At 40.6% G+C, this 26,644-nt stretch overlaps 1 protein-coding gene across 1 annotated transcript in view; it reads left to right on the top strand.

Annotated features, from left to right (window-relative positions):
• CHIA (chitinase acidic) overlaps positions 1-25,131 on the top strand; it is a 31,114-nt gene extending 5,983 nt beyond the window's left edge. Inside the window, exons 4-11 of the mRNA XM_055586876.1 lie at positions 16,835-16,891; positions 17,856-18,021; positions 21,719-21,843; positions 22,268-22,391; positions 22,674-22,859; positions 23,595-23,714; positions 23,803-23,944; positions 24,890-25,131. Of these exons, the coding sequence (XP_055442851.1) occupies positions 16,835-16,891; positions 17,856-18,021; positions 21,719-21,843; positions 22,268-22,391; positions 22,674-22,859; positions 23,595-23,714; positions 23,803-23,944; positions 24,890-25,131 (1,162 nt within the window). The remainder of the gene's footprint in view (positions 1-16,834; positions 16,892-17,855; positions 18,022-21,718; positions 21,844-22,267; positions 22,392-22,673; positions 22,860-23,594; positions 23,715-23,802; positions 23,945-24,889) is intronic.
• Positions 25,132-26,644: the final 1,513 nt, after the last annotated feature.

Below are 26,644 nucleotides of genomic sequence, written 5' to 3'. Positions count from 1 at the left end.
CCATCTGCAGTGATTTTGGAGTCCCCAAAAATAAAGTCTGACACTGTTTCCACTGTTTCCCCATCTATTTCCCATGAAGTGATGGGACCAGATGCCATGATCTTTGTTTTCTGAATGTTGAGCTTTAAGCCAACTTTTTCACTCTCCACTTTCACTCTCATCAAGAGGCTTTTTAGTTCCTCTTCACTTTCTGCCGTAAGGGTGGTGTCATCTGCATATCTGAGGTTATTGATATTTCTCCCAGCAATCTTGATTCCAGCTTGTGTTTCTTCCAGTCCAGCGTTTCTCATGATGTACTCTGCATATAAGTTAAATAAGCAGGGTGACAATATACGGCCTTGATGTACTCCTTTTCCTATTTGGAACCAGTCTGTTGTTCCATGTCCAGTTCTGACTTTAGGGTAAATGCTTCAATTTTTCACCATTGAGGATAATGTTTGTTGTAGGTTTATCGTATATGGCTTTTATTATGTCGAGGTATATTCCTTCTATTCCTGCTTTCTGGAGGGTTTTTATAATAAATGGATGTTGAATTTTGTCAAAGGCTTTCTCTGCATCTATTGAGATTATCATATGGTTTTTATCTTTCAATTTGTTAAGGTGGTATATCACATTGATTGATTTGTGGATATTGAAGAATCCTTGCGTCCCTGGGATAAAGCCCACTTGGTCATGATGGATGATCTTTTTAATATGTTGTTGGATTCGGTTTGCTAGTATTTTGTTAAGGATTTTTGCATCTATGTTCATATCTGTTTTGTGGCATCTTTGTCTGGTTTTGGTATTAGGGTGATGGTGGCCTCATAGAATGAGTTTGGAAGTTTACATTCCTCTGCAATTTTCTGGAAGAGTTTGAGTAGGATAGGTGTTAGCTCTTCTCTAAATTTTTGGTAGAATTCAGCTGTGAAGCCGTCTGGACCTGGGCTTTTGTTTGCTGGAAGATTTCTGATTACAGTTTTGATTTCCATGCTTGTGATGGGCCTGTTAAGATTTTCTATTTCTTCCTGGTCCAGTTTTGGAAAGTTATACTTTTCTAAGACTTTGTCCATTTCTTCCAAGTTGTCCATTTTATTGGCGTATAGTTGCTGATAGTAGTCTCTTATGATCCTTTGTATTTCTGTGTTGTCTGTTGTGATTTCTCTACTTTCATTTCTAATTTTGTTAGTTTGAGTCTTCTCCCTTTGTTTCTTGATGAGTCTGGCTAATGGTTTGTCTATATTATTTATCTTCCCAAAGAACCAGCTTTTAGCTTTGTTGATTTTGGCTATGGGCTCCTTTCCTTCTTTTGCATTTATTTCTGCCCTTATTTTTATGATTTCTTTCCTTCTACTAACCCTGGGGTGCTTCATTTCTTCTTTTTCTAGTTGCTTTAGGTGTAGAGTTAAGTTATTTATTTGATTTCTCTCCTGTTTCTTGAGGTACATTTGTACTGCTATGAAACTTCCCCTTAGCACTGCTTTTACTGAATCCCATCAGTTTTGGGTTGTTGTATTTTCATTTTCATTCTTTCCTATGCATATTTTTATTTCTTTTTTAATTTCTTCTGTGATTTGTTGGTTATTCAGAAGTGTGTTGTTTAGCTTCCATGTGTTTGTATTTTTAACAGCTTGTTTCCTGTAGTTGACATCTAGTCTTACTGCATTGTGATTGGAAAAGATGCTTGAGATGTTTTCAATTTTTTTGAATTTACCAAGGCTAGATTTATGGCCCAGGATGTGATCTATCCTGGGGAAGGTTCCGTGTGCACTTGAGAAAAAGGTGAAATTCATTTTTTTAGGGTGAAATGTCTTATAGATATCAGTTAGATCTAACTGGTCCATTGTATCATTTAAAGTTTGTGTTTCCTTGCTAATTTTCTGTTTAGTTGACTTATCCATAGGTGTGAGTGAGGTGTTAAAGTCTCCCACTATTATTGTGTTACTGCTAATTTCCCCTTTCATACTTACTAGCATTTGTCTTACATATTGCAGTGCTCCTATGTTGGTGTGCATATATATTTATAATTGTTATATCTTCTTCTTGGCTTGATTCTTTGATCATTATGTGGTGTCCTTCTTTGTCTCTTTCCACGGCCTTTATTTCAAAGTCTATTTTATCTGATATGAGTATTGCTTACTCCTGCTTTCTTTTCGTCTCTATTTGCATGAAATATCTTTTTCCAGTCCTTCACTTTCAGTCTATATGTTTCCCTAGGTTTGAGGTGGGTCTCTTGTAGACAGCATATATAAGTAAATTTAAGTTTCTCAGTCGTGTCCGACTCTTTGTGACCCCATGGACTGTAGCATACCAGGCTCCTCTGTCCATGGGATTCTCCAGGCAACAGAACTGGAGTGGGTTGCCATTTCCTTCTCCAGGGGATCTTCCCGACCCAGGGATCGAACCCAGGTCTCCAGCATTGCAGACAGACGCTTTACCATCTGATCCACCAGGGAAGCCCCAGACAGCATATATACTGGTCTTGCTTTTGTATCCATTCAGCCAGTCTTTGTCTTTTGGTTGGGGCATTCAACCCTTTTACATTTTAGGTAATTATTGATAAATACGATCCCATTGCCATTTACTTTGTTGTTTTGGTTTTGAGTTTATACCCCTTTTCTGTGTTTCCTGTCTAGAGAAGATCCTTTAGCATTTGTTGAAGAGCTGGTTTGGTGGTGCTGCATTCTCTCAGCTTTTGCTTGTCTGTAAAGCTTTTGATTTCTCCTTCATATTTGAATGAGATCCTTGCTGAGTACAGTAATCTGGGTTGTAGGTTTTTCTCTTTCATCACTTTAAGTATGTCCTGCCATTCCCTTCTGGCCTGAAGAGTTTCTATTGAAAGAGCAGCTGTTATCCTTACGGGAATTCCCTTGTGTGTTATTTGTTGTTTTTCCCTTGCTGCTTTTAATATTTGCTCTTTGTGTTTGATCTTTGTTAATTTGATTAATATGTGTCTTGGGGTGTTTCAATTTGGGTTTATCCTCTTTCAGAAACTCTTAGTTTCTTGGACTTGGGTGGCTATTTCCTTCCCCATTTTAGGGAATTTTTCAACTATTATCTCCTCAAGTATTTTCTCAAGGCCTTTCTGTCTTCTTCTTATGGGACTCCTATGATTTGAATGTTGGGGCTTTTAACATTGTCCCACAGGTCTCTGAGGTTGTCCTCATTTCTTTTAATTCTTCTTTCTTTTTTCCTCTCTGCTTCATTTATTTCCACCATTCTATCTTCCACCTCACTTATCCTATCTTCTGCCTCAGTTATTCTACTATTGGTTCCCTCCAGAGTGCTTTTGATTTCAGTTATTGCGTTATTCATTAAGATTGACTTTTTTTATTTCATCTAGGTCCTTGTTAAACTTTTCTTGCATCTTCTCAATCCTTGTCTCCAGACTGATTATGTGTAACTCCATTTTGTTTTCCAGATTTTGGGTCATTTTTACTATCACTATTATGAATTCTTTTTCAGGTAGACTCCCTATCTCCTCCTTTTCTGTTTGGTTTGGTGGGCTTTTATCATGTTCCTTTACCTGCAGAATATTTCTCTGCCTTTTCATCTTGTTTAGGTTGCTGTGTTTGGGGTGGCCTTTCTGTATGCTGGAAGTTTGTGGTTCCTCTTTATTGTGGAGGGTCCTCCCTGTGGGTGGGGTTGGACAAGTGGCTTGTCAAGGTTTCCTGGTTAGGGACGCTTGCATCGGTTTCCTGGTGGGTGGAGCTGGATCTCTTCTCTCTGGAGTGCAATGAAGTGTCCAGTAGTGAGTTTTGAGGTGTCTATGGGTTTGGTGTGACTTTTGGCCACCTGTACTTTTGTGCTTAGGTTTATGTTCCTGAGCTGTTGGAGAATTAGCTTGAAATGTCTTGCTCTGGAATTTGTTGGCTCTTGGTTGGTGCTCCGTTTCAGTGTAGGTATGGAGGCTTTTGGATGAGCTCTTACTGATTAATGTTCCCTGGAGTCAGGAGTTCTCTGGTGTTCTTGAGTTTTGGATTTAAGTCTCCTGCCTCTGGCTTTCAGTCTTATTCTTACAGTAGTCTCAAGACTTCTCCATCCATACAGCACTAATGATAAAACATCTAGGATTTTGGTGAAAAGATTCTCCACAGTGAGGGACACCCCACGAGGTTCACAAAGTTACATGGAGAAGAGAAGACAGAGGAGGTAACCAGAAGGAGAAGAGGGGGAATCAAAAGGAGAGAGAGAAATCTAGCCAGTAATCAATTCCCTATTTGCTCTCCACAATCTGGAACACTCAGAGAGTTTCACAGAGTTCCACAGAGAAGAGAAGTGGGAGGAAGGAGATAGAGGTGACCAGGAGGAGAGGAGAGGAAGTCAAAAGGAGAGAGACCAATCTAGCCTGTGATCAGTTCCCTAAGTGTTCTCCACAGCTTGGATCACCCAAAGAGATTCACAGAGTTAAGTAGAGATTAAAAGGGAGAGGGAGGAGATAGAGGTGACCTGGGGGAGAACATGGAGAGTCAAAAGGGGATAGAGCAATCAAGCCAGTAATCACTAAGTCGCTTCAGTCGTGTCCGACTCTGTGTGACCCCATAGACAGCAGCCCACCAGGCTCCCCCATCCCTGGGATTCTCCAGGCAAGAACACTGGAGTGGGTTGCCATTTCCTTCTCCAATGCGTGAAAGTGAAGTCGCTCAGTTGTGTCTCCCCATAGTGGGTTGCCATTGCCTTCTCCAGCCAGTAATCACACTCCTAAGTAAAAATGAGAACTGAAAAGTGGTATCTTAAAGTTACAGAATTGATAACAAATACCAAAAAGCAAAGATTAAAAATCTAGAGTAGAGGTTAGACTCTCAAAAATACAATATTAAAAAAAAAATCACAAAAGTTATTTTAAAAATATGAAATTTGCTTTAAAAATAGAGTTTGTTTTTTTGGCAAGGTAATAGTAAGTTTTAAACATAAGAATTAAAGGAGTGGAGAGGAGGAGCTAAGATGGCAGAGGAATAGGACGGGGAGACCACTTTCTCCCCCACAAATTTATCAAAAGAACATTTAAACGCCGAGTAAATTCCACAAAACAACTTCTGAATGACGGCAGAGGACATCAGGCACCCAGAAAAGCAACCCATTGTCTTCGAAAGGAGGTAGGAAAAAATATAAAAGACAAAAAAAGAGACAAAAGAGGGAGGGATGGAGCTCCGTCCCAGGAAGGGCGTCTTAAAAAGAGAGAAGTTTCCAAACACCAGGAAACACTCTCACTGCTGAGTCTGTGCTGAGCCTTGGAAGCACAGAGGGCAACATAACAGGGAGGAAAAATAAATAAACAATTAAAACCCACAGATTACGAGACCAACAGTAACTCCCCCAGCAGAGAAGCAGCGCAGATGCCTGCACCTGCCACTAGCAAGCGGGGGCTGGACAGGGAGCTGCAGCGAGGGCTGCATCACTTAGAGTAAGGATCTGGCCTGAATGCCCCAAGCGCTATCTGAGCGAACTTATTTGGGCTAGCAAACCAGACTGTGGGATATCTACCACACAAAAAGCCAGCCCTAACCTAAGACACCACCAGGCCTGCACACGGAACAAAGAACTGAACAGAGAGAGCCGGCTGCAGACCATCCCCCTCCGGTGACAGGCAGCCAGAGCCGGAAGGGGGCAATCGCAGCCCCAGAGAGACATTATCTACGAAAGTGTAAGCAGGCTTCTTTGCTAACTAAGACTTCTTGGGGTTCTGGATGGTCAACATCCGCCTGAGAAGGTGTGCCAGTTGTACACCCAGAAAACCGAGCAGCGGGGAGGCGATAAGTCGCAGCAACCGCATTAGCCAAACACCTCATCACCTGAGCTGCTTGGACCTGGGAAGGGCACAAAACGCAGGCCCAACCAAGTCTGTGCCTCTGAGGACTTACCTGAGTGCCTGAACCTGAGCGGCTTAGACCTGGGAGGTGCAAGTAGCCTAGGGCCAGCCTCGGATGGTTCGTGGCGGAGCAACCTAGAGCCTGAGCAGTGTGGGCAGGGAGGCTACACGCACCGTGAACAGGGGCAGGCCTAGTGTGGCTGAGGCACTGCGAGCACACACCAGTGTTATTTGTTTGCAGCGTCCCTTCCTCCCCCCATCGTGACTGAACAAGTGAGCCTAAAAAAAAAAAAAAGTGTCCACCACAGCCCCCTTTGTATCAGGGTGGAAATCAGACCCTGAAGAGACCACCAAACAGAAGAAACTATAACAGAGGGAACCGCCTCGGAAGCGACAGGTGCAATAGATTAAAACCCTGTCATTAGTACCGACTACATAGGAAGGGGCCTGTAGATCTTGAGAAATATAAGCCGGACCAAGGAACTAGCCTAAAATGAACTGACCCTACAATACCCACAAGGTGACCAGAGAAAGTCCTAGGTATATTTTTTACTATTTTTACGATCATTCTTTCTTTTTTTTTTTTTTTAGTTTTTTAAAAAAATTTTAAGTCCTCTATTAATCCTTTAATTTTCACTTTTATAATCTACTATTACTTTTGCAAAAAAAAAAAGACCCTATTTTTTTAAAAGCAAACTTCATATATATATTGTTTATAATTTTTGTGACCTTGTTTTTTTTTTCCTTTCTTTTTTTTTTTCCTTTTCTTTAACATTGTATTTTTGAAATTCCAAACTCTACTCTAGATTTTTAATTTTAGCTTTTTGGTATTTGTTATCAATTTTGTACCTATTTTTTTTTTAATAATTTTTGTGACTTTTTTTTTCTGTCTTTCTTTCTCTTCTTCTTTTCTTTAACATTGTATTTCTGAACTTCCAAACTCTACTTTAGATTTTTAATTTATGCTTCTTGGTATTTGTTATCAATTTTGTACCTATATTTTCTTTATAATTTTTGTGACTTTGTTTGTTTTTGTTTGTTTGTTTTTTTCTCTTTTTTTTCTTCTTCTTTTCTTTAACACTGAAGTTTTGAAATTCCAAACTCTACTCTAGATTTTTAACTTTTGCTTTTTGGTATTTGTTATCAATTTTGTACCTATATTTTCTTTATAATTTTTGTGACTTTGCTTTTTTTTTCTTTCTTTTTCTATATTTCTTTTCCTTCTTCTTTTCTTTAATATTGTATTTTTGAAATTCCAAACTCTACTCTAGATTTGTAATTTTTGCTTTTAGGTATTTGTTACCACTTTTGTACCTTTAAGAACCCAATCTTCAGTACCCATTTTTTACCTGGGAGTGAGATTACTGGCTTGACTGCTCTCTCCCCCTTTGGACTTTCCTTTTTCTCCATCAGGTCGCCTGTGTCTTCTCCCTAACCCCTCTCTACTCTATCCAACTCTGTGAATTTCTGTGTGTTCCAGACGGTGGAGAACACTTAGGGAACTGATTACTGGCTGGATCTGTCTTTCTCCTTTTCATTCCCCCCTTTTATCCTCCTGGCCACCTCTGTCTCCTTCCTCCCTCTTCTCTTCTCTCTATAACTCCATGAACATCTCTGAGCAGTCCAGTTGTGGAGTTCACATAAGGAAGTAATTACTGGCTAGCCTGCTCTCTCCTCTATTGATTCCACCTCATCTCATTTGGGTCACCTCTAACTCCGTCCTCCCTCTTCTCTTCTCCATTTAATGCTGTAAACCTCTCTGGGTGACCCTCACGGTGGAGAGACTTTTCATCTTTAACCTAGATGTTTTATCAATGGTGCTGTATAGAAGGAGAAGTTTTGAGACTACTGTAAAAATAAGACTGATAACTGGAAGCAGGAGGCCTAAGTCCAAACTCTGACTCCAGGGAACTCCTGCAGGGAACATTAATTGACAGGAGCTCATCAAACGCCTCTATACCTACACTGAAACCAAGAACCACACAAGGGCCAACAAGTTCCAGGGCAAGACATATCAAGCAAATTCTCCAGCAACACAGGAACACAGCCCTAAGCTCCAATATACAGGCTACCCAAAGTTACTCCAAAACCATAGACATCTCGTAACTCATTACTGGACACTTCATTGCACTCCAGAGAGAAGAAATCCAGCTCCACCCACCAGAACATGGACACAAGCTTCCCTAACCAAGAAACCTTGACAAGCCACCTGTACAAACCCACACACAGCAAGGAAATGCCACAATAAAGAGAATTCCACAAACTGCCAGAATACAGAAAGGACACGCCAAACTCAGCAATTTAAACAAGATGAAGAGACAGAGGAATACCCAGCAGGTAAAGGAACAGTATAAATGCCCACAAAACCAAACAAAAGAGGAAGAGATAGGGAATCTACCTGATAAAGAATTCCGAATAATGATAGTGAAATTGATCCAAAATCTTGAAATCAAAATGGAATCACAGATAAATAGCCTGGAGACAAGGATTGACAAGACACAAGAAAGGTTTAACAAGGACTTAGAAGAAATAAAAAAGAGTCAATATATAATGAATAATGCAATAAATGAGATCAAAAACACTCTGGAGGCAACAAATAGTAGACTAACAGAGGCAGAAGATAGGATTTGTGAATTAAAAGATAGAATGGTAGAAATAAATGAATCAGAGAGGAAAAAAGAAAAACGAATTAAAAGAAATGAGGACAATCTCAGAGACCTCCAGGACAATATTAAATGCTACAACATTAGAATCATAGGGGTCCCAGAAGAAGAAGACAAAAAGAAAGACCATGAGAAAATACTTGAGGAGATAATAGTTGAAAACATCCCTAAAATGGGGAAGGAAATAATCACTCAAGTTCAAGAAACCCAGAGAGTCCCAAACAGGATAAACCCAAGGCGAAACACCCCAAGACATATATTAATCAAATTAACAAAGATCAAACACAAAGAACAAACATTAAAAGCAACAAGGGAAAAACAACAAATAACACACAAGGGAATTCCCATAAGGATAACCGCTGATCTTTCAATAGAAACTCTTCAAGCCAGGAGGGAATGGCAAGACATACTTAAAGTGATAAAAGGAAATAACCTACAGCCCAGATTATTGTACCCAGCAAGGATCTCACTCAAATATGAAGGAGAAATCAAAAGCTTTACAGACAAGCAAAAGCTGAGAGAATTCAGCACCACCAATCCAGCTCTCCAACAAATACTAAAGGATATTCTCTAGACAGGAAACACAAAAAGGGTGTATAAATTCGAACCCAAAACAATAAAGTAAATGGCAACGGGATCATACTTATCAATAATTACCTTAAACATAAATGGGTTGAATGCCCCAACCAAAAGACAAAGACTGGCTGAATGGATACAAAAACAAGACCCCTACATATGTTGTCTACAAGAGACCCACCTCAAAATAGGGGACACATACAGACTGAAAGTGAAGAGCTGGAAAAAGATTTTCCATGCAAATAGGGACCAAAAGAAAGCAGGAGTAGCAATACTCATATCAGATAAAATAGACTTTAAAACAAAGGCTGTGAAAAGAGACAAAGAAGGTCACTACATAATGATCAAAGGATCAATCCAAGAAGAAGATATAACAATTATAAATATATATGCACCCAACATAGGAGCACCACAATATGTAAGACAAATGCTAACAAGTATGAAAGGAGAAATTAACAATAACACAATAATAGTAGGAGACTTTAATACCCCACTCACACCTATGGATAGATCAACTAAACAGAAAATTAACAAGGAAACACAAACTTTAAAAGATACAATAGACCAGTTAGACCTAATTGATATCTATAGGACATTTAATCCCAAAACAATGAATTTCACCTTTTTCTCAAGCGCACACGGAACCGCCTCCAGGATAGATCACATCCTGGGCCATAAATCTAGCCTTGGTAAATTCAAAAAAATTGAAATCATTCCAAGCATCTTTTCTGACCACAATGCAGTAAGATTAGATCTCAATTACTGGAGAAAAACTATTAAAAATTCCAACATATGGAGGCTGAACAACACGCTGCTGAATAACCAACAAATCACAGAAGAAATCAAAAAAAGAAATCAAAACTTGCATAGAAAAGAATGAAAATGAAAATACAACCCCAAACCTGTGGGACACTGTAAAAGCAGTCCTAAGGGGAAAGTTCATAGCAATACAGTCATACCTCAAGAAACAAGAAAAAAGTCAAATAAATAACCTAACTCTACACCTAAAGCAACTAGAAAAAGAAGAAATGAAGAACCCCAGGGTTAATAGAAGGAAAGAAATCTTAAAAATTAGGGCAGAAATAAATGCAAAAGAAACAAAAGAGACCATAGCAAAAATCAACAAAGCCAAAAGCTGGTTCTTTGAAAGGATAAATAAAATTGACAAACCATTAGCCAGACTCATCAAGAAACAAAGGGAGAAAAATCAAATCAATAAAATCAGAAATGAAAATGGAGAGATCACAACAGACAACACAGAAATACAAAGGATCATAAGAGACTACTATCAGCAATTATATGCCAATAAAATGGACAACGTGGAAGAAATGGACAAATTCTTAGAAAAGTACAACTTTCCAAAACTCAACCAGGAAGAAATAGAAAATCTTAACAGACCCATCACAAGCACGGAAATTGAAACTGTAATCAGAAATCTTCCAGCAAACAAAAGCCCAGGTTCAGACGGCTTCACAGCTGAATTCTACCAAAAATTTAGAGACGAGTTAACACCTATCCTACTCAAACTCTTCCAAAAAATTGCAGAAGAAGGTAAACTTCCAAACTCATTCTATGAGGCCACCATCACCCTAATACCAAAACCTGACAAAGATGCCACAAAAAAAGAAAACTACAGGCCAATATCACTGATGAACATAGATGCAAAAATCCTTGACAAAATTCTAGCAATCAGAATCCAACAACACATTAAAAAGACCATCCATCATGACCAAGTGGGCTTTATCCCAGGGATGCAAGGATTCTTCAATATCCACAAATCAATGTAATACACCACATTAACAAATTGAAAAATAAAAACCATATGATTATCTCAATAGATGCAGAGAAAGCCTTTGACAAAATTCAACATCCATTTATGATAAAAAATTCTCCAGAAAGCAGGAATAGAAGGAACATACCTCAACATAATAAAAGCTATATATGACAAACCCACAGCAAACATTATCCTCAATGGTGAAAAATTGAAAGCATTTCCTCTAAAGTCAGGAACAAGACAAGGGTGCCCACTCTCACCATTACTATTCAACATAGTTTTGAAGTTTTGGCCACAGAAATCAGAGCAGAAAAAGAAATAAAAGGAATCCAAATTGGAAAAGAAGAAGAAAAACTCTCACTGTTTGCAGTTGACATGATCCTCTACATAGAAAACCCTAAAGACTCCACCAGAAAATTACTAGAACTAATCAATGAATATACCAAAGTTGCAGGATATAAAAATCAACACACAGAAATCCCTTGCATTCCTATACACTAATAATGAGAAAATAGAAAGAGAAATTAAGGAAACAATTCCATTCACCATTGCAATGAAAAGGATAAAATATTTAGGAATATATCTACCTAAAGAAACTAAAGACCTATATATAGAAAACTATAAAACACTGGTTAAAGAAATAAAAGAGGACACTAATAGATGGAGAAATATACCATGTTCATGTATTGGAAGAATCAATATAGTGAAAATGAGTATACTACCCAAGGCAATTTATAGATTCAATGCAATCCTTACCAAGCTACCAACTGTATTCTTCACAGAGCTAGAACAAATAATTTCACAATTTGTATGGAAATACAAAAAAACCTTGAATAGCCAAAGCAATCTTGCGAAAGAAGAATGGAACTGGAGGAATCAACATGCCTGACTTCAGGCTCTACTACAAAGCCACAGTTATCAAGACAGTATGGTACTGGCACAAAGACAGAAATATAGATCAATGGAACAAAATAGAAAGCCCAGAGATAAATCCACGCACATATGGACACCTTATCTTTGACAGAGGAGGCAAGAATATACAATGGATTAAAGACAATCTCTTTAACAAGTGGTGCTGGGAAAACCGGTCAACCACTTGTAAAAGAATGAAACTAGAACACTTTCTAACACCATACACAAAAATAAACTCAAAATGGGTTAAAGATCTAAATGTAAGACCAGAAACTATAAAACTCCTAGAGGAGAACATAGGCAAAACACTCTCCAACATACATCACAGCAGGATCCTCTACGACCCACCTCCCAGAATATTGGAAATAAAAGCAAAAATAAACAAATGGGACCTAATTAAACTTAAAAGCTTCTGCACAACAAATGAAATTATAAGCAAGGTGAAAAGACAGCCTTCAGAATGGGAGAAAATAATAGCAAATGAAGCAACTGACAAACAACTAATCTCAAAAATATACAAGCAACTCCTACAGCTCAATTCCAGAAAAATAAATGACCCAATTAAAAAAAATGGGCCAAAGAACTAAATAGACATTTCCCCAAAGAAAACATACAGATGGCTAACAAACACCTGAAAAGATGCTCAACATCACTTATTATCAGAGAAATGCAAATCAAAACCACTATGAGGTACCATTTCATGCCAGTCAGAATGGCTGCGATCCAAAAGTCTACAAGCAATAAATGCTGGAGAGGGTGTGGAGAAAAGGGAACCCTCTTACACTGTTGGTGGGAATGCAAACTAGTACAGCCACTATGGAGAACAGTGTGCAGATTCCTTAAAAAACTGGAACTAGAACTGCCTTATGATCCAGCAATCCTACTGCTGGGCATACACACTGAAGAAGCCAGAATTGAAAGAGACATGTGTACCCCAATGTTCATCACAGCACTGTTTATAATAGCCAGGACATGGAAGCAATCTAGATGTCCATCAGCAGATGAACGGATAAGAAAGCTGTGGTACATATACACAATGGAGTATTACTCAGCCATTAAAAAGAATACATTTGAATTAGTTTTAATGAGGTGGATGAAACTGGAGCCTATTATACAGAGTAAAGTAAGCCAGAAAGAAAAACACCAATACAGTATACTAACGCATATATATGGAATTTAGAAAGATGGTAACAATAACCCTGTATATGAGACAGCAAAAGAGACACTGATGTAGAGAACAGTCTTTTGGATTCTGTGGGGGAGGGAGAGGGTGGGATGATTTGGGAGAATGGCACGGAAACATGTAAAATATCATGTATGAAACGAGTCGCCAGTCCAGGTTCAATGCACGATACTGGATGCTTGGGGCTGGTGCACTGGGATGACCCAGAGGGATGGTATGGGGAGGGAGGAGGGAGGAGGCTTCAGAATGGGGAACACATGTATACCTGTGGTGGATTAATTTTGATATATGGCAAAACCAATACAATATTGTAAAGTTAAAAAATAAAATAAAATTTAAAAAAAGAAAGGAGTGATAAAGAACTTAAAATTTTTTTAATTTAAATTAAAATATGATAATAGTGAAATATATCTAGGAATTTCTCTGGCGCTGTTGAGGGCAGTATGGGGTCAGTTCAGTTTCAGATAGTTCCTTGTTCCAGCTTATACTTCTTCTCAAGGTCTATAGGTCTCGTCCAATGTAGCCAATGCTAACTACAGGGTTTTAATCTGTTGCACCTGTCACTTCCAAAGTGGTTCCTTCTTCTTTGTTTATTTTGGCTTCCTCTGCAAGTCTCTTCAGTATCTAACTTCTGCCCCGACACAAGTTGGCGAAGGTGGCCATTTATTTAGGCTCACTTTTTCAATTGTGCTGCGGGGAGGGAGGAGCACCACAAACAAATATCACTGGCGTGTGTGGGGAGTGTTCACAGTGTCTGGGCCACACTGGGTTTTCCCCCGCCTACCATGTGTGTGCTTTCCCGGTCTACACTGCTCAGGCTCCAAGTTGCTCTGCAAGGGAACTATCAAAGGCAGGCCCTGGGTTGTATGCACTTCCCAGGTCTAAGCCACTCAGGTTTAGGTTCTCAGGTACTCCACAAAGGTACAGACTTGGTTGGGCCTGCGTTTTGTGCCCTTCCCAGGTCCGAGTAGCTCAGGTGACCAGGTGCTTGGCAAGCTCAATCTCCCCAGGTGGGGCCGGGCGTCTTATCACCTCCTCTGTTCCAGTCACTAGGTTTCCTGGGTGCGCAGCGGGAGCGTTGTCTCAGGTGTGTCTGTGTCTCCTCTGGGGAGCTGATCTCTGGCTGCGACCCTCCTGGTGGATGTCAACCATCCAGGATCCCAGGAAGACATGGTTAACAACTGGAAGCCTGCTCTCAGTTTGGTAGAGGATGCCATCTCTGGGGCGGAGATTGCCCCTTTCCAGCTCTGGCTGTCACCCACCTGCCTCCCTGCCTCCAGTGGGGGTGGGCCGGTTCACTGCCAGCTGGCTCTCCTCTGGTATTCGCTCAGTCCTTTGTTCAGTGAGCGGGCCTGCAGAGCTTTAGGTTAGAGCTTTTCGCCCGAAAGTTCTCTTTCCTCTTTTTTTTTTTTTTTCCCTCTTTCTGGCTATCCCAGAGTTTGGGTTGCTATCTCACGTTAGCTCCCTCAGATTGCCCTCAGGGCATTCAAGCCTGGTCCTTACCCTAAGCAATGCAGCCTGCACCTCCCTGTTCAGGCCCCACTTGCTGATGGTGGATGCGAGCATCTGGGCTACTTCTCTGCTGGGAGTTGTAGTTAAGCGTGTAACCTGTGGGTTTTATTTATTTGTTTTTTCCTCCTGGTTATGTTGCCCTCGGAGATTCCAAAACTCTCCACAGACCTGCTGGTGAAAGGGTTTCCTGGTGTTTGGAAACTTCTCCTCTTTTAAGACTCCCTTCCTGGGACGGCTCTCCATCCCTACCTCTTTTGTCTCTCTTTTTATTTTTTATATTTTGTCCTACCTCCTTTTGAAGACAATGGGCTGCCTTTCTGGGTGCCTGGTGTCCTATGCCAGCGTCAGAAGTTGTTTTGTGGTATTTGCTCAGTGTTCAAATGATCTTTTGATGAATTTGTGGGGGAGAAAGTGGTCTCCCCATCCTATTCCTCCGCCATCTTCTCGATATCTTTTTTATGACCTAGGAAACTGCAAACCATCTTAACTACTTGAATCAGAGAGCAGGAGGCAGAGGACACTGAAGATTAGACATAGCAAAGGTCAGGAAATCAGAAGAGTTTACTGTATTTTAATAGAGTTCTACTTTGTGGGAAAATGAAACAAAACAAGCAAGAAAATCTTGGTATCTTTAAATTTCTAATTTGTTTGGTTAGTTATATCTAGGAGAAGTAAGGCTATGGGCTATTGCAAACATCAATAGTGGCAGTATCTAGAATGTAGCTACTAGAATTTGAGTTATGATGTGTGTGTGCATGCTAAGCCACTTCAGTCATGTCCCACTCTTTGCGACTGTATGGACTATAGCCCACCAGGCTCCTCTGTCCATGGGATTCTCCAGGAAAGAATACTGGAGTGGGTTGCCATGCTCTCCTCTAGGGGATGTTTCCACCCAGGGACTGAACCCACATCTCTTACATCTCCTGCAAAGGCAGGCAGATTTTTTACCACTAGCACTGCCTGGGAAGCCCAAGGCCTTTCAAAGTGGTATTTCTTAAACTGTGATTTATTATTGATCTTGCATCAAAATCACATATAAGGCAGTTGATAAAAATCTCAGTCCCTAATCCAACTGAATCAGTCTTTGAGAAAGGGGTTTAACACCTGAAATTTTAATGTTATCCTTCAACTCTGGTCCTTGTACTCTATTTTTATCTAAGCTGATGGTTGAGAACCACTAGTCCAGAAAATGTTCATGATTCTAAGCCAATTGATTCATATTCATTATCACAGAGTCTGAGAAAGTAATTATGTCCAAGCAACATTTATCATTTCAGCTGATAGGATAGAATGTAAGAATTCCCAGTACAATCCTATTTTTAAAAAACCTAGTCCTATGGAACAGGAACTCATAAATGAAGGTCTTAAAGAGCTTAACCATGAAGAGAGGGAGAATTTTATAAGACACTTACTTGCTGCAGTTTAGCCCAGGAGTACTGGAAGCAACTTCAGATGCAAATGGGCTTCCAACATTAGGCCTGAGAAACAGAGAAGGAAGACGAACTTTGAGAGTTTGAAGCAGGGATAGCTGCAGAAAAGAACTTCCAGGACAAGATTCAGGAGATCCTGCTCACCCATTAAGTGCTGCCCTGAAACATCCATCCCACGCGAAGGGGCTGCCCTAATAGTGTTAGTCACTCAGTCGTGTCTGACTCTTTGTGACCCCCACCCTACCCCATCCACCGGACTGTAACCTTCCAGGCTCTTCTGTCCATGGGATTCTCCTTGCAAAAATACTGGAGTATGTTGCCATTTCCTCCTCTAGTGGATCTTCCCAACTCAGAGATCGAACCCGGGTCCCCCACATTGCAAGCAGATTCTTTACCTTCTGAGCCACCAGGGAAGCTCTGTAGTTTCATAAGTATCAACCTATTTTTTTTCCTCAAATTTTTACTATAATATTTCAAACTATAGTATGCTTATATGTCTCTTTTATATGCTAAGTTGCTTCAGTTGTGTCCGGCTCTTTGCGATCATCTGAACTGTAGCCTGTCAGGCTCCTCTGTCCATTGGATGCTCCAGGCAAGAATACAGGAGTGGGTTGCCATTCCCTTTTCCAGGAGATCTCTACACAGGGATCAGACCTGCTTCTGTCATGTCTCCTGCATTGGCAGGCAGATACTTTACCACTAGCACCATCTGGGAAGCCCATGTTCCTTTTAACTCATGGATAAACTGTTCTTTTATTCTCAAGGGAAAAAAAAGCAGTCCTCTAATTTAGATTTCGCTAAAGAACTCTGTGCATTCATAATGATAACACAAATAATTTTTATAAAGAAATTGTTCTGTAGTGATGGGTAATTGTTCTACAGAATATCTTATCAAGACAGCATTAAAGTTTATAATCAGGCCCGATACAAAGCATTATTATTTTAAATTGAGGGATTCATGGATTTTGAAGTTTTTCTTTTCTCTACTTTGTTTTACAGGAACAGCCAGCTGAAAATTCTCCTGGCCATTGGAGGCTGGAACTTTGGAACTGCCCCGTAAGTCCTCTATGAGAGCGTTGGATGTTCATTTAATTTGCTATGGGTAACAGGTTAGCCCAGTGTGACCCATGTCCCTTCAGATTTCATAACCCGCTGCTGCGGCTGCTAAGCCGCTTCAGTCGTGTCCGATTCTGTGTGACCCCATAGAAGGCAGCCCACCAGGCTCCTCTGTTCCTGGGATTCTCCAGGCAAGAATACTGGAGTGGGTTGCCATTTCCTTCTCCAATCCATGCATGCAGGCTAAGTCGCTTCAATCGTGTCCGACTCTGTGCAACCCTATGGACAGCAGCCCACCAGGCTCCTCTGTCCACAGGATTCTCTAGGCAAGAATACAGGAGTGGGTTGCCGTTTCCTTCAGATTTCATAACCTAAGATGGGGTATTAAGGATGTATATTAAACAAATATGCTACTTAAATAAATTACTATACCAGAATCTCAATACTAAATAGAACACAATTTATTGTATATGTTTACATTTAGATGGATATTCCAGGACTCCATTCACAGAGATTCAGTGACTGAGACTTCAAAACAATCTCTTCTTAAAGTATTTCAGAAGCACAACGCCTGAGAAGAGCGTTATAGCACTTTTCTCCATTTACCTTCTGGAAGAAAGGAAGAGAAAGTCATGAAAATAAATAAGGAGACTCTTTTAAGGGCATATGAACTTCAGAGACTGTTTAGAGAGACAACACAGTGAGCCAAGGTAGACAGGTGTTCAAAGCAACAGATCCAGTTTGGGAGAAAAATCAGTTGGTTGGATAACAAAGTAAAGAGAACGTTGAGGTACCATGGCTGGCAGAGTAGTTATACAAAGAAGTACAGGAGAAAACCAGCAATATACTTTTATCTGGGCTTTGGGTCCTAATGAAAAGCTTTGAGGCAAAAATATAGGAGTTTGACTTTACAACAAGATGTGGCCACCAAGGCCTCACTCTGCCTTCTTTGAATCTCCCTCAGTTTCACTGCTATGGTTGCCACTCCAGAGAACCGCAAGACTTTCATTTCTTCAGTCATCAAATTCCTACACCAGTATGGATTTGACGGGCTGGATTTTGATTGGGAGTACCCGGGCTCTCGTGGAAGCCCTTCTCAGGACAAGCATCTCTTCACTGTCTTGGTGCAGGTGAGGAGGAAGGTGGCAGCATTGAGCCCAAGAAAATTCAAAGAATTCTTTGCAAGGAGAATCTAGTGGTTCCAGAATGAAAGTAAACTGGAGTTTTGACTTATTGGATCTTTGCATCACAAATATTATTGGATATCATGCCTACATTCAACAGCATTTGATAACAACAACAACATTACATGTGTTATGTGCCAGACACAATTTTATAAGCTGTTTTTAAAGTCATAACCCATTTCATCTTCATATGTACCCTATGATAAAGATACTATAAGTATAATAACCTTTATTTTACAAATGAGAAAGCTAAAATATAAAGAGTTTAAGTAACCTAATATCAAACAACTAATAGGTGTCATAACTACCTATGTAGTCTGGGTTCTACATGGGTACTAATGAGTACTAATTTTTTGAAGGATTCTTAAGTAATCTAGACATATGGCAAAACTCATGTTTTAGAAGGATTACTCTGACTTTAACCATGGAGGATGAATTACAAGGAGGTAGGGAGGCAGGGAGAGAGTTAGGAGTCCATTACAATAACTCAAGCCAGAAATGCTGAGGATCTGAACAAAGATCCTAACAGAGAGGACAGAAAGAGGAAGTATATGAGATATTAGGAGGGTAGAATCAATAGGATTTGGAGACCAATTGGAAGTGTGAAAAGAGAGAACTTCCAGTTTTCTGTCCTTGAGAATTGATTTGACTGTGGTCCTCTTAACTAAGATGGTAAATACAGGAAGAAGGTAGATTTGAAACAATAAGAAAAACTCATTAATTTGTCTTTGAACATGATGAGTGAGAGGAATTTGTAGGGCGTCATAAGAATGTCCAATAGACACTGGATGAATGAGTAACTGGTGTTCAGGACAAGAACTTGATTTGATATATTTTATTGACATTGTCAATAAAGTTAAATAATTAAGAGATCACCGAGGAAAAATGGAGTAAGAAAAGCAAGGATGGCTTTTAGATTTCAGTTCAGTTCAGTCACTCAGTTGTGTTTGACTCTTTGCAACCCCATGAACCGCAGCATACAAGGCCTCCCTGTCCATCACCAACCGCCAGAGTCTACCCAAACCCATGTCCATTGAGCCGGTGATGCCATTCAACCATCTCATCCTCTGTCGTCCCCTTCTCCTCCTGCCCTCGATCTTTCCCAGCATCAGGGTCTTTTCAAATGAGTCAGTTCTTCGCATCAGGTGGCCAAAGTATTGGAGTTTCAACTTCAACATCAGTCCTTCCAAGAAACACCCAGGACTGATCTCCTTTAGGATGGACTGGTTGGATCTCCTTGCAGTCCAAGGAACTCTCAAGAGTCTTCTCCAACACCACAGTTCAAAAGCATCAATTCTTCGGCGCTCAGCTTTCTTTATAGTCCAACTCTCACATCCATACATGACCACTGGAAAAACAATAGCCTTGACTAGATGGACCTTTGTTGGCAAAGTAATGTCTCTGCTTTTTAATATGCTGTCTAGGTTAGTCATAACTTTCCTTCCAAGGAGTAAGCATCTTTTAATTTCATGGCTGCGCTCACCATCTGCAGTGATTTTGGAGCCCCCAAAAATAAAGTCAGCCACTGTTTCCCCATCTATTTGGCATGAAGTGATGGGACTGGATACCATGATCTTAGTTTTCTGAATGTTGAGCTTTAAGCCAACTTTTTCATTCTCCTCTTTCACTTTCATCAAGAGGCTCTTTAGTTCCTCTTCACTTTCTGCCATAAGGGTGGTGTCATCTGCATATCTGAGGTTATTGATATTTCTCCTGGCAATCTTGATTCCAGCTTGTGCTTCCTCCAGCCCATTGTTTCTCATGATGTACTCTGCATAGAAGTTAAATAAGCAGGGTGACAATATACAGCCTTGACATTCTCCCTTTCCTATTTGGAACCAGTCTGTTTGCCCATGTCCAGTTCTAACTGTTGCTTCCTGACATGCATACAGGTTTCTCAAGAGGCAGGTCAGGTGCTCTGGTATGCCCATCTCCTTCAGAATTGACCACAGTTTATTGTGATCCACACAGTCAAAAGCTTTGGCATAGTCAATAAAGCAGATATAGATGTTTTTCTGAAACTCTCTTGCTTTTTCAATGATCCACTGGATGTTGGCAATTTGATCTCTGGTTCCTCTGCTTTTTCTGAAACCAGCTGTGAACAAAGTTCACAATTCACATACTGCTGAAACCTGGCTTGGAGAAATTTAAGCATTACTTTACTAGTGTGTGAAATGAGTGCAATTGTGTGGTAGTTTGAGCATTCTTTGGCATTGCCTTTCTTTGGGATTGGAATGAAAATTGACCTTTTCCAGTCCTGTGGCCACTGCTGAGTTTTCCAAATTTGCTGACATATTGAGTGCAGCACTTTCACAGCATCATCTTTTAGCATTTAAAATAGCTCAACTGAAATTCCATCACCTCCACTAGCTTTGTTCATACTGATGTTTCCTAAGGCCCACTTGACTTCACATTCCAGGATGTTTGGCTCTAGGTGAGTGTGAGTCATCACACCATTGTGATTATCTGGGTCATGAAGATCTTTTTTGTACAGTTCTTCTGTGTATTCTTGCCACCTCTTCTTAATATCTTCTGCTTTTGTTAGGTACATACCATTTCTGCCCTTTATTGATCCCATCTTTGCATGAAATGTTCCCTTGGTATCTCTAATTTTCTTGAAGAGATCTCTAGTCTTTCCCATTCTATTGTTTTCCTCTATTTCTTTGCATTGATCACTGAGGAAGGCTTTCATAGATTTATCCTCCCCCAAGATAGAGATTTTTCCTATACCATCTGTTATACCCGATTGTCTGCCAGTATCCAATAATTTCAATATCAAGTAATTCATTGGTTGAAAAATCTATCCACTTACTTGTTGAACAGCTCTAGTGATCAAAAAGAACATCTATATTCTTAGTCAAGACATACTTCCAGTCACAATTAATAACTTCCAATCATTGGTTCTAGTCTGTTCACTGAACTAACAAAGAATAAAGCTTCTCCCTTTGGCAATATATTGGTTGGTCCAATATTTGAAGACAGCTATAATATCTTGTTAATAATTTTCTTCTAGTTAAATAACCTAGTTCATTTAACAAGCATACATATGACAATTTTTAGACACATTCTTCACTTGAGCACACTCTGGTACACCCTAATAATGCAGTTATGAAAACTGAATTCAGTACTCAGGATGAGATTAGAGTCACACAAAATAAAGGTGAATTAACCTCTAGCCTTGAATGGGAACCTATCACCTGGCTGTTCATAGCTTCCTCATCGACCAATTGAACATTTCATTTATTGGGATGTCAGTCCAATAAAGTAGCTCATTTACTGGACAGAGGGAAGCAAATTTCTGTACTGCTAAAACCTGGATATAAATTATTACAGCAACTATAACTTCATAGTGCAGTGATATAAGTAGAGTTCTGACTCATCATCTGGGACCTGGGTTTTGGTCATGACCTGGCTACTAACTTGCTGTGAGACTTTGGTGAAATTATCTAACTTATACAAATATTAGCTATACAATCAATACCATCAATCTTGTCTACTTTATAGGAGTATTGAGAAACAAAAGTAAGATAAAATATGTGAAAGCATTTTGAAAAAGTAAAGCATTATACAAATATAAATTTATAATAGTTAAGGAGTTGAAATCAGTTTCATAGATGCTTTACTATACTTGATTATTCTATAGGAAACACGTGAAGCTTTTGAACAGGAAGCCGAGCAAACCAAAAAGCCCAGGCTGCTGGTCACTGCTGCAGTAGCTGCTGGCATCTCCAATATCCAGGCTGGCTATGAGATTCCCCAGCTATCCCAGTGAGTGACTCACCTTATCCTCAAACCTCCTGTAGGCATCACTCTTGCAAGGTAGACTTGTGCTTTGTCTTGCTACCCAGGGACTTTGTTTAGGGTGTTTTGGAGGTGGTATCTTTTGCTCACTTAAGTGTGGGATATAACTACTGTTGTTATTTAGTCACTAAGTCATGTCCAGCTCTCTTGGGACCCTAGGGACTGTAGCCCACCAGGCTCCTAGGTCCATGGGAATTCCCAGGCAATACTGGAGTGAGTTGCCATTTCCATCTCTAGGGGATCTTTCCTACCCGGGTTCAGAACCTGTGTCTCCTGCATTGGCAGGTGGATTCTTAATCACTGATTCTTTACTGTTGAGCTACCAGGGATGCCCACGTAAGTGTGGGAAATAGCCATGGGAAATGCTTTACAACCCTTTATTCTACCTCAGGTACCTGGACTTCATCCATGTCATGACCTATGACTTCCATGGCTCCTGGGAAGGCTACACTGGAGAGAACAGCCCTCTCTACAAATATCCAACTGACACTGGCAGCAATACTTACCTCAATGTGGTGAGTCTCCACACAGATGCAGATGCAGACCAGAGATGTTGTAAATTACATGCAGATTCAGGGACAAAACAAACAAATTCTGCAAACGTCTCATTTGGATAAATCTTCTAAGTGACCGATTTTTCTCATTAACTATAACCTCACCAAAATATTTTTGAAAAAGTACAAACTAATCTATGTCATGAGCATCATTAAATTTTACCTCTTAGGCCAGTGGACTAGCATAACTAAGCGTGGGGTCTTCAGCTGGGCAGGCCTCTAACTCACCTGCTACCTTTTCAGGAATACGCCATGAACTACTGGAAGAACAATGGGGCCCCGGCTGAGAAGCTCATCGTTGGATTCCCTGCCTATGGACACAATTTCATCCTAAGAGACGCTTCCAACAATGGCATCGGTGCCCCTATTTCTGGTGCTGGTCCTGCCGGGACCTACACTAGGGAGGCTGGGTTCTGGGCCTACTATGAGGTAGGTAGGCTGGGCTGTACATGGAACTCTAGGAATGCCATGTCCTGGGCTGCACAATAGCCTTAGGGCTAGAACCTGCAAGAAACTTGAATGTTCATTCAGTCCACTATTTACCTACTTTAACACAAATATTACTCCAGATGCTTCAGATGTATAAGTAACCTATTCATTTACCTAATCCAGTATGAAGATTTATAGCGTGCAATATCCTTTCAAACTACAATTGTTGTTTGTTGTTTAGTCGCTAAGTCATGTCTGACTCTTTTGCAACTCCATGGACTGTAGCCTGCAAGGCTCCTCTGTCCGTGGGATTCTCCAGGCAAGAAAACTGGAGTGGGTTGCCATTTTCTTCTCCAGAGGATCTTCTCAACTCAGGGGTTGAACCCACATCTCCTGCATTGCAGGTGAATTCTTTACTGCTGAGCCACCAGGGAAGCCCATTCAAACAACAGACTGCATACTTAAGGTCATTTATATTAACACATAAGGGAATTAAGTAACTATCTCCCATACTGATGTGGGTTCCCAAAATCAAGCACTAAGAATAAGGTTAACATCTGAGTATTTCAATAACAACTTTTTGCTATTTACTGCAGATAAAAGGCCATAATTAGAAACCTGTGGAAAACCCCAATTGGAGACACGACAGAAAAAAAATAATCAAAGAGGAAGGTGTATGTTTTATTTTTCATGGGAGTCATATTTAAAGGATTTGAATCTCTTGACTTTTTAAAGATCTGCACCTTCCTGAAAGATGGAGCCACTGAGGCATGGGATGATTCTCAGAACGTGCCCTATGCCTACAAGGGCACTGAGTGGGTTGGTTATGACAATGTTAACAGCTTTAGAATCAAGGTAAGGTCAGCCCCTCCAATATGCTTTCAGCTCAGCCCAGAGTCTCAAGAAATAAAAATGACTCCTGGTGTCCTCGATCCTTAAATAGGCTCAGTGGCTTAAGGAGAACAACTTTGGAGGAGCCATGGTCTGGGCCATTGACCTGGATGATTTCACAGGCACTTTCTGCAACCAGGGCAAGTTCCCCCTGATAAATACCTTGAAAGATGCTCTTGGCCTGAAGAATGCAAGTAAGTGACAGTGGGGGAATGCCCAGGGTGTATAGATGCTCCTTTTCCAACTCAAGACAGCCTAACATCTTCCCACGCCCTTTGCCCCCAGGAGTCTCCTCACTGCTGTTGCCTGGCTGAGAGAGAGGCACTTATATTCTTTCCTTGTTAGAAATTGTATGCTCTAATGAGAAACCAGTTCTGCTGGGAGGGTTTTCCAGGTCTGTTAAGTTTTAAAGGTGTGGAAAAGCCTCAAGAAATTAGGCTGACCTTCAATATTAGCATTTACTTTTCTATGAAACCCTTATTAAAAGTCTCCTTCAGCCTGCCTGGGGAGACTGAATAACAAACCCTAAGCAGTACTGGAGTGGGTTTAGGGTTTAGTCGTTAAGTTGTGTCCAACTCTTGTGACCCCATGGACTGACTATAGCCTGCCAGGCTCCCCTGTCCATGGAATTCTCCAGGCAAGAATACTGGAGTGAGTTGCCATTTCCTTCTCCAGGGGATCATCCCAATCTAGGAATAGAACCCAGGTCTCCTGCATTGCAGACAGATTCTTTACCGTCTGAGCTAAGAGGGAAGCCCATACTGACATATTTCTAAATCTATAATTCAGGGGAAGTACCAATTCTCTAAATTTTGTCCAGATTTTCTTTTAGAGCCTATCTGCTTCCCACTTAAACCCAAATCCTAGAAAAGCATTTTGCATATACTGATTGCTCAGTAAAAATTTTTTTTAAATGATTTTAGCATCATAAGAGAGAACTTTTAAAATTTAAAACCGGGCTGGCTTGAAATTAGAGCTGCTCTTAATTCCTAAGTATGGAGTTACCTTGTGAGCTTCTCAGGTGTCAGGACCCAGAGCGAACAGCAACCCATCTCCAGACCTCACCTCAGGCCTGCTAGTTCTTCACCTCTAGGTGAATCTGGGAGCCTCTGCCAGGTCTGCTTTTTGTGCTGTTTCAGCCTGTAACGCCTCCACTCAGTCCAGTGAGCCCAACAGCAGTCCTGGAAAAGAAAGTGGGAGTGGAAATAAGAGCAGCAGCTCTGAGGGTAGAGGATACTGTGCTGGCAAAGCCGATGGCCTCTACCCAGTGGCGGATAACAGAAATGCCTTCTGGAACTGCGTAAATGGAATCACATACAAGCAAAATTGCCCAACCGGGCTTGTCTTTGACACCAGCTGTCACTGCTGCAACTGGGCATAAAACTGACCTGTGTCTCCATTTCCTAGGGTACAAGTCTCCTTTGCCTAGCACACCTTGTTCCTACCCAGAGTTCTGCAATAAAATGCATCAGTTAAAACATGAGTGTCCTTGGTTTTAAGTGATTTCGGTGGAGACCTTTCTAGATGTGAAAATATAGGCTGTGCATGGGCTTGGAGTGGCAGAAGAGTGTGTGTGAGGAAGTCATGGCACCAACAACCTCACAAGTCTTTTATTTGCTTAGGTTGACCTTTATGAAGGTTGAAAGCTGTCAGAAGGAAATTTATGCATGTTTGGTGTTGGCAGGGGATGAAGTCATGAAGAAGATAGGTCTCTAGTTTGGTGAGGGTCCTCGGTAGGGAGCCAAAGTGATTCTAGGAGTCTTAGGGGCACAGGCCTCTTGACTTGCACAAGGAATAGAAAGCCAGGGCATTCTCTCCATGCCTGCTGAAGTCCTGGAGCTTGTCCAACCCTCTGAATTGTCAGCATTGGGAAGGTCTGTGCAATGGACTCCTCTGGGGATGCCTGCTTTTCTCAGGAGTGAAAGAAGAGGTCCCTTCCTTGAAACCATATATAGTGGTCACTTGCGGCTGTAATTGTACTGCATCACATCCTCCCCTGGCTTGGCTGATTGACAGGGTAGACATCAGACTCACAAGGGCTAATTAGATTATCATCCCTTGGAATCAACAACAGAGAACAAGGAACGGCTGTCAGTGTCTGAGAGTGGCTTTGCCTATAATATGTAAGTTCAGGCTCTGTAGAGAGAAGCTGAGGAGAAGGGAAAGTTGCTGCACATGCAGAGCAAGAAGATTAAAGGCAGGGTGGGGGGGTGCGGGTTATGGAGAAAAGCCATGGTGAGAGATGGAGAGAGAACATTTATTGATGGCTTTCCAACTCTTGATTCTAGCTCTTTCCTGAGGCCTAGAGGCATTTCTGCCTTTGGGTTCTGTGAAACACCTCTATAACTATATAATAAATCTCTCTTTGCTACATAAGCCGGCTTGTTTGTTTCTTTATTTGCAACTAAAAGGATCCTAACTAATAAAATAAGAATATAATGGCTCCTATTTTCTGGCATACTTGCTGAAAGTCAAACTCTATTCTAAATGTTTTACATGTATTTTATTATTTAATTCTCCCAACAACTTAGTGAGGAAGAGAAGGTAACATTAATCTAAAACTGAATAACCCATCCAACATCTCACTTCTCATTAATTGCAGAGCCAGATTCAAAGAAGTCACAGTCCTAACTATTATGTTTCACTGCCTTCTTTGACACAGACCTCAGTGTTCTCAAGGCATACGGCAGTACTGGTGTTAATGATGAGGCACATGCAGCTTTCTGGGTAATGAGTATTCATTTATGAGTCTACAATGATTCTTTATTATTATGTGCCAGATAATGTTCTAGGTACTAAAGGCACAGTGGTAAATAAAATAAAGAGTTCACCTTATGGGGATTATACTTTGCTGATAAGAATCTTAAGCAATAAATTAGCCAAAAAATAAAAAA

Source organism: Bubalus kerabau, chromosome 6, assembly GCF_029407905.1.
Source record: "Bubalus kerabau isolate K-KA32 ecotype Philippines breed swamp buffalo chromosome 6, PCC_UOA_SB_1v2, whole genome shotgun sequence".
NCBI classification, from domain to species: domain Eukaryota; kingdom Metazoa; phylum Chordata; class Mammalia; order Artiodactyla; family Bovidae; genus Bubalus; species Bubalus kerabau.
This window is presented reverse-complemented; position numbering and strand designations above follow the sequence as displayed.